This window comes from Nilaparvata lugens, chromosome 11 (genome assembly GCF_014356525.2).
Source record: "Nilaparvata lugens isolate BPH chromosome 11, ASM1435652v1, whole genome shotgun sequence".
In the NCBI taxonomy this organism is placed as follows: Eukaryota; Metazoa; Arthropoda; class Insecta; order Hemiptera; family Delphacidae; genus Nilaparvata; species Nilaparvata lugens.
Window position 1 is genome coordinate 7,668,711 of NC_052514.1, and position 12,612 is coordinate 7,681,322.

The 12,612-nt window shown below is 35.4% G+C and overlaps 3 protein-coding genes across 3 annotated transcripts in view; 2 read left to right on the top strand and 1 right to left on the bottom strand.

Moving 5' to 3' along the window:
- Positions 1 to 887: 887 nt before the first annotated feature.
- On the bottom strand, positions 888 to 2,104 carry LOC120353543 (ATP-dependent DNA helicase pif1-like). Its single transcript, XM_039437511.1, has one exon. It carries the CDS (start codon positions 1,918 to 1,920, stop codon positions 1,105 to 1,107), a length of 816 nt encoding a protein of 271 aa, XP_039293445.1. The 5' UTR covers positions 1,921 to 2,104; the 3' UTR covers positions 888 to 1,104.
- Positions 2,105 to 4,547: 2,443 nt separating this feature from the next.
- Positions 4,548 to 6,398, top strand: LOC111056197. The gene has a single exon (XM_022343531.2). The coding sequence runs from the start codon at positions 4,548 to 4,550 to the stop codon at positions 6,396 to 6,398; it is 1,851 nt and encodes a 616-aa protein (XP_022199223.2).
- Positions 6,399 to 9,439: 3,041 nt separating this feature from the next.
- LOC111043481 (uncharacterized protein CG43867-like) overlaps positions 9,440 to 12,612 on the top strand; it is a 157,116-nt gene continuing 153,943 nt past the window's right edge. Inside the window, exon 1 of the mRNA XM_039438193.1 lies at positions 9,440 to 9,900. Coding sequence (XP_039294127.1) covers positions 9,838 to 9,900 — 63 coding nt within the window. The 5' untranslated portion in view covers positions 9,440 to 9,837. The remainder of the gene's footprint in view (positions 9,901 to 12,612) is intronic.

Genomic DNA, 12,612 nt, shown 5'->3' on the forward strand with positions numbered 1-12,612 from the left:
TTAAAAAGGATTGATAAAAAAATGAATTAATAATATTCATAATATCTAGTTTGTAATAAGGTCTTCACTATAATTTATTCTATTTTCAATTATCCAAGTTTTTGTTTTTGCTTTAAATATATTAACCAGTACCATTTCCTTGATGTCCATTGGCAGCCTGTTGTAAATCTTCGGTCCTAAGTATGTGACTGTTCTCTGGGCGGCAGTTGTTGTCATCCTGGGGACTGCTAGATCAATATTCCTTCTTCGCGTGCTGTGGGTGTGGTCCATGTTGAGAAAGAACTGCGGGTTTTTCCTGATGAATGTGAGTAATTTGTGAATGTAAATTTGTCGGATGCTCAGTAGTTGGAGCTCTTCATATAGAGAATCTGAAGGGTAGAGTGGATGTTTCTGTCCCATTATTCTGAGGATGAGTTTCTGGACTTTAAAAACAGGATTGATATGGCAGAAATACGTAGCTCCCCATGCCAGGATTCCATATCTTGCTATTGACTCTACCAATGCGTGATATACAATTTTTAACGTATCCAGTGTGAGTATCTGTCGGAGTTGAATGAAACTGTAAACCAGTTTCCTGAGTTTTGTTGTTTGCTGTATGATGTGTTTGTCCCACCAAAGTAAGTCGTCTATTATAACTCCTAAATATTTTATATTATCTGTTCGTTCTACTGATGGACAATTGCAGTCTATGCGATTTATTTTGCAGTGATGTAACTTGATTGTATTTCGTACAGGTTTTTTGGAGTCCGTCAGTGAAAATGCTAGAAATTTAGTTTTTGATGAATTGAGAGTCAGGATATTACTGTGGAGCCAAAGTGTAATTTTTTCCATGCCTAATTCAGCGGTTATGAAAGTCTCGTTCCAGTTGTTGCCTTGAATATCACAGCTGTGTCGTCGGCAAAGACAATAATCTTGCCACCAATGTCGAGTGAGCACAACTCATTGGCAAAGATGAGGTACAGTATCGGACCAAGAACTGTTCCTTGTGGCACGCCGAATTTTACAGGAAGGCCTTCTTCTGCACTCAGATTTTTCCCTATTCTCACTCTCTGTTTGCGAATGGTTGAGAAATGAGAAAAAACAAAGAATACATTTCATATAAGTTTAATTTTGCAATACTTGTTTATATACAATTTTTTTTGTTTTTCCACTGTCTGCGTAAATATAAAGACTATCTGGTTTGCCGACTCGGGAACACGCAACATACAGTTGTCCATGTGAAAAGCAATCCACATCTAAATCTAGACCACACAATTCTAAAGATTGACCTTGAGCTTTGTTGATTGTGATTGCAAATGCCAATCGAATTGGGAATTGCAATCTTTTAAATTGAAATGGTGTATCGGTCGGGATCGTGGGTATTCGAGGAATGAGGACATCTTCACCTTTGAAAGGCCCTGTTAAAATCGTTGCTTCCACTACATTATTCATTAATCTCTTAACTGCAAGTCGCGTGCCGTTGCAGAGTTTTGGCTGATTAATATTCCGCAAGAGGATAATTGGCACACCTACTTTCAATTTCAATATGTGTGGTGGTATCCCTGGCAGATCAAGTGAGTTTAGAAATTCTGTTGGATAATTAACTACTTCATCAGCTTCCACAACAGTGTCTATCGACTTATATGTAGTTTCATCACTTTGAATACTGGATTGTATAACATTATTAAGTTGATAGACATCTTTATTCTTTGCGGCAAGGATAGCTCGTTCACTGAGCCAATCATGATTTCTATGATTTATCTGAATGTCAGGAAATACTTTTTCGATCAGTTCTTCTTTTGATGTAACTAAATTACAAAAATTATCGGGAAGTGATATTTGTCTAGACGTCTCATCGACTGGCAGCTGACCGTTTCCAATTTCCAGTAACTGTCGTGAGAATACCTCAGCTGATGGATCATTCTGCAACTGGACACGCATATTCGTAGTCAACTCCAATGTATGTACGTGCCGCCATAGTGTTGAATATTTCAGGCAAGCATTAATTTCGTCTGCTGGTGTCGATCGAGAAATTACAGGCAATGTTTGCCTAAAATCTCCTGCGAGCAATATCAATGCATTCCCGAATGGTTGAACGTTTCCACGCAAGTCTCGTAATGATCGATCAAGAGCTTCGAACAATTTTTTATGTGCCATTGTGCATTCATCCCAAACAATTAGTTTACATTTTTGTAATACTTTTCCCATACCGGATGCTTTAGAAATATTGCACGTAGGAGTCTCAATGATTTGCATGTTTAATGGCAACTTTAGAGCTGAATGCGCAGTTCTTCCACCTGGTAACAATGTTGCAGCTATTCCAGACGAAGCAAGAGCTAAGGCTATATCACTTTTTGATCGAACCGTTGCTAGAATCAATCTAATGAGGAATGTTTTCCCAGTTCCTCCTGGCGCATCCAAGAAGAAGGTCCCCCCAACTCCGTCATTTATCATTTGCATTATGCGATCATAAATGCCTTTCTGTTCCCACGTTAATTTGGGAATGTTCGATTGGACATATGCCTGAAGATCATTAATGTTGTAACTCTGTTCACGGCGTAAATCTACATCAAATGCAGCAGTCGCAGTTCGGGTTGGTGCTGGCATTCCTAATTGACTAAGAACTTTATTTGCAATAGCTAAGCACTTGTCCTCACTAACAAAACTTCTTACGTGTGTAAAGTAATACACACACATATTTTCCTTTCTTCTCTTTCAGTAAAAACCAAAATAAGATATTGAAACTATAAGATAAGCCGATCAGCTTATGAACTAAGGTTTGGAGGATTATGAAACATTGACAATTGAGAAATTATGAATACACAAATGCAAGAATAAAAGCCTCAATAATTATTATTCATTACAAGATTGATTTACATCGATAAGATTATACTCACACTATCGACTGAATCGCCAATTGATTGTAGCACGGTACCGGTATCGATCCATTCACTGATTGAAATTACTACAATATTAACACAAGTAACACGATTATTTGCACTGAAACACGAATTTATTATCGAAAAAAAGCATCGGTATGCTTTCTTTGTTCTGAATTGCGAAAGTAATTGAAATCCAATAATTGTACCGGAAAACATACGGTAATCAAGAGTGTAGTTTACCGGTACTCTATATCTCACGAACCTGTTGAAGCTGCGTTTTGAAACATGCGCGCTATCTAGCGGTCAGATTTTGCACTTTGATTGCAGCAGCGCTCAGCTCAAATCTGGCCAAAAATGGCCAAAGTTTCACCCCCTCCCCCCGGCCACCCTGCGAGCCCGGTCAATTTTTTTTTTTTAATCGACTTATTTTCGCGAGCTGACCCCGAATGTGAAGTCAAAAATCGGAAAAATCCATAAACAAAAAAGTTAAAAATTTTCGGGCGAGCGTAGCGCCCCTGAAAATTGTAAAAAGTAGATAAAAACCATCCTTGATGCGGATTTTATATCATGTTAAAATTTCAACTCAATCGGTCCAGTACTTTTGGAGTTTTTGCATTACACACAAACCAACATAACATTTTTATATACAGTATATAGATAGAGAATAGAATTGCCAGAATATGATCGAAATAATAATAGTTACCAATATGCCTGATTTGAAATTATGCCTGATTCTGTCTTACGCGCTGACTGAATAGCATGCATGATACATCGTCATAAATTGTTGTGTCATCTGTTACGTCCGATGTGCGATTTCTGATGAGCGATTTTGGGGGTTAGCAGTCCACTGAGCGATCCATTGTTCATAATAACAATAAGGATAGGCAGACGCTATGAATGGGAGGACTTGGGTGTCATTAATCATCAGGGACAGTGACGGAGGAAGGCTACAAGCAATGAAGTAACTCACAGATATCAAGAAGATTCAAGATCAACTTCACATCTGAAGCAATCTACATCTACAAGCAATCGAAATTTCAAGTTCATGCCTATCTACAATTGTTATAGTTAGTATATAAAAGCGAAATGGCTCCTATATTTTATTCACATAACATAGAGGAGAGTTGCCAAAATCGTACCACTTCCTAAATCGTACCACCTTGATTTCTATGTGAATTAGAGTGATTGCAGCGCCCACGCGGCTGTATGTGTTACTACTCCATTATTGAAACAGTGGGATAAATTTCAGAGCACGTGCGATTTGTCTTGAAGTTTTTTAAATTGTTTAACTGTTTTGGAGCTAGCTGGTGGTGTTTTGGGACTTTTTTGATAAGACCTTCATGACCCTCTAGGTGAGTACTCATACAAGTTTGATTTAGTTTGATAAAATAGCAATAATGTAGAGTATTTTGATTGAGTAGCTCGTGTCTTCATGTGTTTTTAAGGTTAGAAATAACGTTATGATTGCCGCGATACCCAGTCGCCTAAATCGTACCTACAACGGTCTCTCAAATCGTACCAGTACGATTTGGGAGTCCATTGCATTCTATGCTCCATACTTGCCACTTTTGTTATGTAGGCACAAACAGTAGACTATTCCTTATCCAAATCTAATAGAAATTACTTTGTTTTCCATTCAAATAAATGTAAAAAAAAAACAAACACAATTAACTATTGTGTTTCAGAATGGCAAAAAGGAAGTATGGAGCTTGGAAGGAAGAGGACATGGAAAGAGCATTGGCTGCATATAGAAATGGAGACATCGGCTTCAACGAATGCTGCAGACAATATGGAATTCCTAAACCGACTCTGAAGCGTCATTTAGATGGAAAAAATATTACTGCTAATGAAGGGAAAAAATCAATGGGACGTCACACCACATTACCACCTGAAGTGGAACAACAGCTTGTTGAACACATAAAGAAACTGGAGGCATGTTTTTTTGGGCTTACCATAACTGACGTTCGTAGACTAGCATTTCAAATTGCTGAGAGGAATTGTATCCCCCATGTATTCAATGAAGAGAGCAGAATCGCTGGGAAAAAATGGTACTACAATTTTATGAAACGCCACAAGGACATTTCACTTCGTGAGCCTCAGGCAACATCTTTGGCTAGAGCTCAAGGATTTTCCAAAGAAAATGTAAATGAATTTTTTGTACTTTTGAGAAAGACTGTAGAGGAGAATAAAATTGATGCCACCTCTATTTTTAACATTGATGAGACAGGCGTGAGTACTGTACAAAACAAATGTCAGAAGGTGATAGCTGAGAAGGGTAAGCGAGCTGTTGGGTCCATATCTAGTGGAGAAAGAGGTGTTAATACCACTGTTGTTTGTTGTTCAAGTGCAGCAGGGATGTATGTTCCACCCTTAATCATATTTAAAAGAATGAGGATGTGCGATGATTTGAAGGTTGGAGCACCACCTGGAAGTCTAGTGGATATTTCGGAAAATGGATGGATAAATTCTGAGTTGTTTGTTAAGTGGCTTCGACACTTTATTGAAACAGTGAAGCCAACCAAAGAGAGAAAAGTTCTTCTCCTTCTTGATGGCCACACAACTCATTCCAAGAACTTGGAAGCATTGGAAATTGCTCGCGAGGCTGGCGTGATAATGTTGCAACTACCAGGACATACAACTCATCGTCTGCAACCATTGGACAGGTCCTTTTTCAAACCTTTCAAAGGCTACTTCACTCAAGCTGTGGATAAATGGCTTCGAACAAACCCTGGTCTGAGAATCACCCAATATCAGATTTCACAGTTAGTGAATGAAGCATATTGCAAAGCTGCCACAATCGAAAACTCCTGCAATGGCTTCAAATGTAGTGGTGTTTGGCCTGTTGATGCTTCGATCTTTTCCGAGATGGACTTTCTGCCAGCCGAGTGCCTCAACAAATCTTCAGAAGAAAATCTAGAGAAAGGTGATAATTTAGACAAAGAAACTTCAAACTTTAACAGAAATGAAAATCTAAACTCTCTCAACAGTTCGAACGATTCAATTTCGAAACTCAATGTTTCAATTGAAACTATTTCCCCACTTCCAATACCAAACAGAGGGAGGAGTAGCTCTACTCCAAAGATACAGAAAGCTGTAATCCTAACAAGCAGCCCATACAAGAATCAAATTGAACTAGCGCATGAGCTGAAACTTGCTAGGGAAAAGGTAAAGGAGCTTCAGATGAAAATCAAACCATTGCCTAAGACAATGAAATTGAACAAAACTAATCAGAAGGCTCCAGGAAGGTTCACAGGAAGAAAGAAGACAACCAGGACATCCACAAAAACCAGTGAACCACAGGAAAGTGATTTGTCGAATGGAGAAAATAATCGAGCACTCCTAAACCAAGCTGGATCTTCCACCCAGAATGATGTAATAATTGAAGTGGATGCTGGAGAGTGGTTTTGTTCAATATGTGAAGAAAAAACTGTTGAGGATATGGTACAATGCTTAATTTGTGAAAATTGGGTCCACGAAAAATGTGCTGGTACAAAAAAGAGAATCAAGAAATATGTTTGTTACAAATGTTGTTCTTAGAAAACAAATAGACAATTCATTTTTTTCCTGAAAAAGCATTTCCAATAAAAAACTTGTTTTATCTATCATAAATTGTCATTGTATAATATTAATAATAAATATTTTGTGAATTTGTTTCTGTTTTCTGTTTTTCAATTGATTTCATCTCAATGTATAATCAGGGTGGTACGATTTAGGAAACAGGGGGTACGATTTAGGCAACTAGTTTCCCAAATCGTACTGACTGCATGACTTCACTAAAAGTGTCACAGTATAGCAAAATATCTCCATTTGGGTTGAAAGAAGTGACATTTACTTCCCTCAACAACCAATCCTTTGAATAACAGTCAAACTTTGAAAAAATTGATCATTTTAAAGTGAGTAAAAAATAAATTTTAAAAAGTGGTACGATTTAGGCAACCTTCCTCTATTCCATCATGATTCAATCACATAACAGATTCCAACAATTTGGCAACCAGAATTTGATGGGTTCTGTAATATTCACATCAGATATTGTTGTTGAGATTACATTGAGCAGCCGAGAAAAACATAATCTCAAAATCTACTTTTAACCTTGGGCGCTTAAATCCCAAAAAAACTGATAATTTAAAAAAAAAAAATTCATTTCGATAATTTTATAATACCCAAATCGAATTTTTTCAACAGTTTGTTAAAATATTGTTTATTGGATACAATTTTATTCTTCAACAAAAATTATTCATTGTTATGGGAGGTGGTAGGTACTGACTGATTCAATCATAATCAGAGAATACACATAGGCCTACGCTTGTGGCCTTCCTCCATCACTCTCCCTGATGATTAATGACACCTAAGTCTTCCCCTTCTTAGCGTCTGCCTATCCGTATTGTTATTCTGAACAATGGATCGCTCAGTGGACTGCTAACCCCCAAAATCGCTCATCGGAAATCGCTCATCGGACGACACCGTGTCATCACAGCGAAACGCTTGGAGCAAATTATTTAGAGAAAATGATTATGTTTGAAGCCCACTCGCTGATGATGAATACATTTCTCCAAAAGCTGTGACCAAATAGAACCTCCACATTGACATTTCTTTGATATATTCTAACCAAATTTCAGCTCGTCACAACATGACTCTGCACGATACATCATTGAACATATCACTTCACATCAGATAATAACCAAATAAACCTTTGTCGACGGCCCACTTTGTCGCAAGCCCAGTTTGACGCGGTCCCGATGATGAACACATTTCTCCAAAAGCTGTAACCAAATAGAACCTCCACATTGACATTTCTTTGATATATTCTAACCAAATTTCAGCTCGTCATAACAAGACTCTGCACGATACATCATTGAACATATCACTTCACATCAGATAATAACCAAATAAACCTTGACATTTGTTGCAAACCCTCTAGAAGCCTGTTGACTCGTTAAAACATGTCTGGAAGAAGCAGGATACAGTATGAAAGGAGACGGGCTCTCTCGAAATTTCCTTTATGTGAGATTTTCTTTTTCCCGAGCGCCCATGTAAAGCGAGCGACGACTCAACTCGTTCGCTCGAATTCTTTGATTTCTTGGAGCAGTTTGAAGCATGGAGCATTCTACACTACAGCAACTCTACACTAAAGCAACGCTACACTGTTGTGTCGGAATGTATAAATGTGGCATTAAATTTTAAACGCCAGCCTCGTTTGGTAGCAGAGTTTCCTTTATTCAAGATTTACACGGTACCCTGTTCGTTCTACATTTTGCGCTCCATTCATTTTCTCAAGCCTCTCCACCCTTTCCTGGGCTTTCTTTGCTCGTCGTTCGAAATTCGCCCACTTGTTCCTAACACTAATTCTCACTTTGCTAGAATTGTTTCTACTGTGTTACATTTATTTCAAGCGTCGATTGTAATCTCTCTTTATTTGTGAGACTAATTCTCAGTTTGCTAGAATTTCTGTCTCTACTGTTTCTGGATACTATTTAAAGTACTATCACTTGTTTCTAAGATTCAATTCTCACTTAGCTAGAATTGTTTCTACTGTGTTACATTTCTTTCAAGCGTCGATTGTAATCTCTCTTCTTTATTTGTGAGACTGATTCTTCGTTTGTTAGAATTGTTTCTACTGTATTATTTCTTCCGGAACAATTTGAATGACTATCACTTTTTCCTAAAACTATTTCTCACTTTGCTAGAATTGTTCCTATTGTAACACTGTTACTTCTTCAAGCATTAATTGAAATCTCTTTTCTTGCTTATTTATTGGACTATGTATATTTCGGCAGATTTGTCATTCCAGAATCGCAGTATTAATTTGCGTACAGACTTATGAGCCACGAACACGCGCATTAATCTTTTCATCAGCTGATGATATGCTTATTATCTGTATCTTACTGTTTCTGCACAAATACAGATATAATAAGAATAGCATCTATCAGCTTATGAGAAGTGAAATGTGGTGCATAAATCTTTACGAACTTCAAGACTTTTTCACTAAGCTAGAAGTGTTTCTATTGTGTTATTATTATTTTTTTTTCAATAAAGAAATCCCGTAAAATAAGTCAATTAGAATGATTTTCTCGAGTGAAAATTACGGGCTGAAAAGCTGGAACTCTGTACTGGGAAACATACTTGGAGGCGATTAATGTGTTGCAAAGCTTTATTAGTTTTGAGTTGAAATGAAAAACATCTACTTTTTAATAATTCCGATGAAAGATTTTTGCTCCTTCTAATCCTTTTACAACGGGTATAAATTTAGAGAGGGATAATTTTAGATATTGACATGATAACGTGGAAAATGTACCCAACAAAAGTTATATCAATAATAAACATTAAATTAAATGTTAATGTAACTAACAATGATAGAGAGTTATATTCTTTTACTGTTAATACTAAAATATAATACTAATATAATTACCATTGAATAAAATTATTTATTATTTTATTATCTGTCTGGCTATTGAATTATGAATCTTATGATATTCGTAAATTATCAATAATTATTGTATTTGTATACCACCATTAAGTAAGTGAATTGATTGCAACTCTTATATCATTCTTCATGTTTTTTTTTATCAGACAGCGAAATTTTCAAAAGAAACAGATTGAAATAAATTGAACACCCGTTCCATTAGGGATATTCAACAGTGAAAATGACATCAAAACAAACTCCAGTCATCAAGTGAAAATACGTCGTTGAAGACAATACATACCATCATTCACATGTGGTTAGTGAACCTTTATTGATTATAGAAAATCCTACAGTGTGAATCAACCTATTTCGGTTTCACAAACATGTAATTTTGAAGAGAAACCTATTTGATTTTATATCAAACTAATAAATTATGATTAATTGAAGAGAAAGGAGAAGTTCAAAATGGAATCCAGTGAATAGATGAACGAAAACTTGAGTGATAATATTAGTGTTTGATTTATTGGGGGATCTAATCCTCAGTTTTTGTGTTGAGTGAGTGAGTGATCCGTTCATATGGTTCAGCAAGGAAATATGGCGGCGATGGAGGACTCCTCTGTAGAACTGCTCATCAGCAAGGTAAGACAACGATTTAAAAATTTCTCAAAATTATAAAGAGCTTGCAATTTCTCTAGTGCTTGGTTGAATGATATTCATTATCCACCAGACTGAGTCTTGAATGATATGTTCATTAAACCTGTGTTTACACCAAAGTTGTCAACAAGATTTTGTTCACAATATTTCTACAAAAAAGTTAATTTCCTTGTAGATAAGATAAGATAAGATATATTTATTGATAATTGTTACAAGGCTATGGTAACATTTACAAAAATTGACAGTAAAATTAAATCAAACTTGAGAGATAAATAATTATTTAACAGTTCTGCATCAGTATTAATCAATTACAAATATCAAAGAAAATAATATAGTTATATTAAGCCATTAACATTATACTAGATCACATTAGCAATACTGGAGGAAATAATAGTTGTTATTTGCATCCATGTGGAATGAAACTTATCATGAAAGTATAACATGAAATGTTAAACTTCATAATACAATACAATAGAAGTTGAACGGAATAGGTAAGAAATGAACTATGAAGGTGGTCCTATTACAAAACAAGATGAGAAGTTGCTGCAATGTAGAGCAACACAAAATGTTATTGTGCAATTGGCAGCTAACTGTTGCAATCTGTTAAAACATAGTTGTTAACTTTGGTGTAAACTTGGATTTCGTAGGTTTTGTGTAAACGAGGCTCTCCTAACTTTCCTCGCACAAAAATGTTTTCCAATTATTTATTTATTTAAACATTGATACATAGGTTACAATATAATTCTCAACTATGAATGATTGGGGAAGGAACAACAGGCTTAAAGCCCAAAACTGTTCCTTTCCCAAATTTAGATTGAAATTGTCTCTAATTGTACAAATACAATTATAATCAGTACAGGTCATGCACTTTAGCCATATAATATAATAAATATAAATACTTCTGCTACTCTATATTATATAACAATGAATGTCTGTTTGAGTGTTAGTTAGTTTTTTTTGTAACCTGTAGACTCGGAAATTACTTGACAGAACGGCATGAAACTTTGGGAATATGTTTATTTATTTATTTATTCAATCATTCAGAATTCATGAATCATATTCATGTTGTGTGAATATTGGGGTTGGTTTCCGACGAGAAATTTTAATAGGGGGGCCAATAATTATTTATTAATGCATTTTACAGACCTATGTTTTCGAATTTTCGGCCGAGCGGCTACCTATAATTTAGAATCAAAAGTTACCAGCTGTATAATAAACACGTCACCCTGTGATAAATTGTACTGGTATTAAAACGGTAGTTTGGAGTTGAAGTTAGTGTAGTTGATTGGTACCAGCTGTAGATAATCGTTCATTAGAAGACCTATACAAATAATTATCACTCCCCTATCATTGAGAAACTGGAAAATGTTGGAAAAAATTATACATCTCATGAAAAAGAGTTGTTCATATTGCATTCATTAATTACTAAATCAAATACTGAAGAATGACAACATAATTTACTTTTTTTTTAAATTTAGCTTAGCTTATATTCATCCTAAAATCGAAGATTGAAAGAGTATGGAATTCTGTGTAATTCATCGTACATCGCATATTTCCTGGACCATCTATTGACAATCAACAACTATGAAAACATTAAATTCATTTTTGAAACACTGATTAATTTTACCTATCTATTTTTTTTATTCAACTCTTCACCTATCGATTAGGAATTCCGTATTGAGATGTGAATGAAAATATTGATAGTCAGATAAATTACATGATTCACCAAATAAAGTGAAGTGTGACATGAGATACATTGACTTTTTGGCGGTACGAAGTTCACCGGGTAAGCTAGTAGTCTATAATGAACAATGCCATAATTATTATTAATATTCTATAACTATAATATTACTATTTGAAGTGAGGTCTAAGAGTCGACGGTTTGGCATTTCTCTTAATGTTTAAATGTTTATATGTTTTTATGTTGCGCATTTACGGTGAAACACGGTAATAGATTTTCATGAAATTTGACAGGTATGTTCCTTTTTAAATTGCACGTCGACCTATATACAAGGTTTTGGAAATTTTGCATTTCAAGGATAATATAAAAGGAAAAGTAGCCTCCTTCATACGACAATATTACCGTAAAAATCAGACTATAGAATTATTCATCATAAATCAGCTGTCTAGTGGACTATAATACTAGCCGTTCAAAAACATTGAACATCTTGAAAATGTATCTTTCCATTAACGTTAGTAGACAGTTGACTATAATACTATCCGTTCAAAAACATCGAACATCTTGAAAATTGTATCTTTCCATTAACGTTAGTAGACAGTTGACTATAATACTACCCGTTCAAAAACATCGAACATCTTGAAAATGTATCTTTCCATTAACGTTAGTAGACAGTTGACTATAATACTATCCGTTCAAAAACATCGAACATCTTGAAAATGTATCTTTCCATTAACGTTAGTAGACAGTTGACTATAATACTATCCGTTCAAAAACATCGAACATCTTGAAAATTGTATCTTTCCATTAACGTTAGTAGACAGTTGACTATAATACTACCCGTTCAAAAACATCGAACGTCTTGAAAATGTATCTTTCCATCAACGTTGTAGACAGTTGCAGGCAGACCTGATAACAGCGCTCACACTCACATTCCGGACGACACGTCACGGTACGATATAGGAGAGAAAGCTTTAGGATTTTTTCTAGACATTTTAAATTGAGAAATTATTTATTAA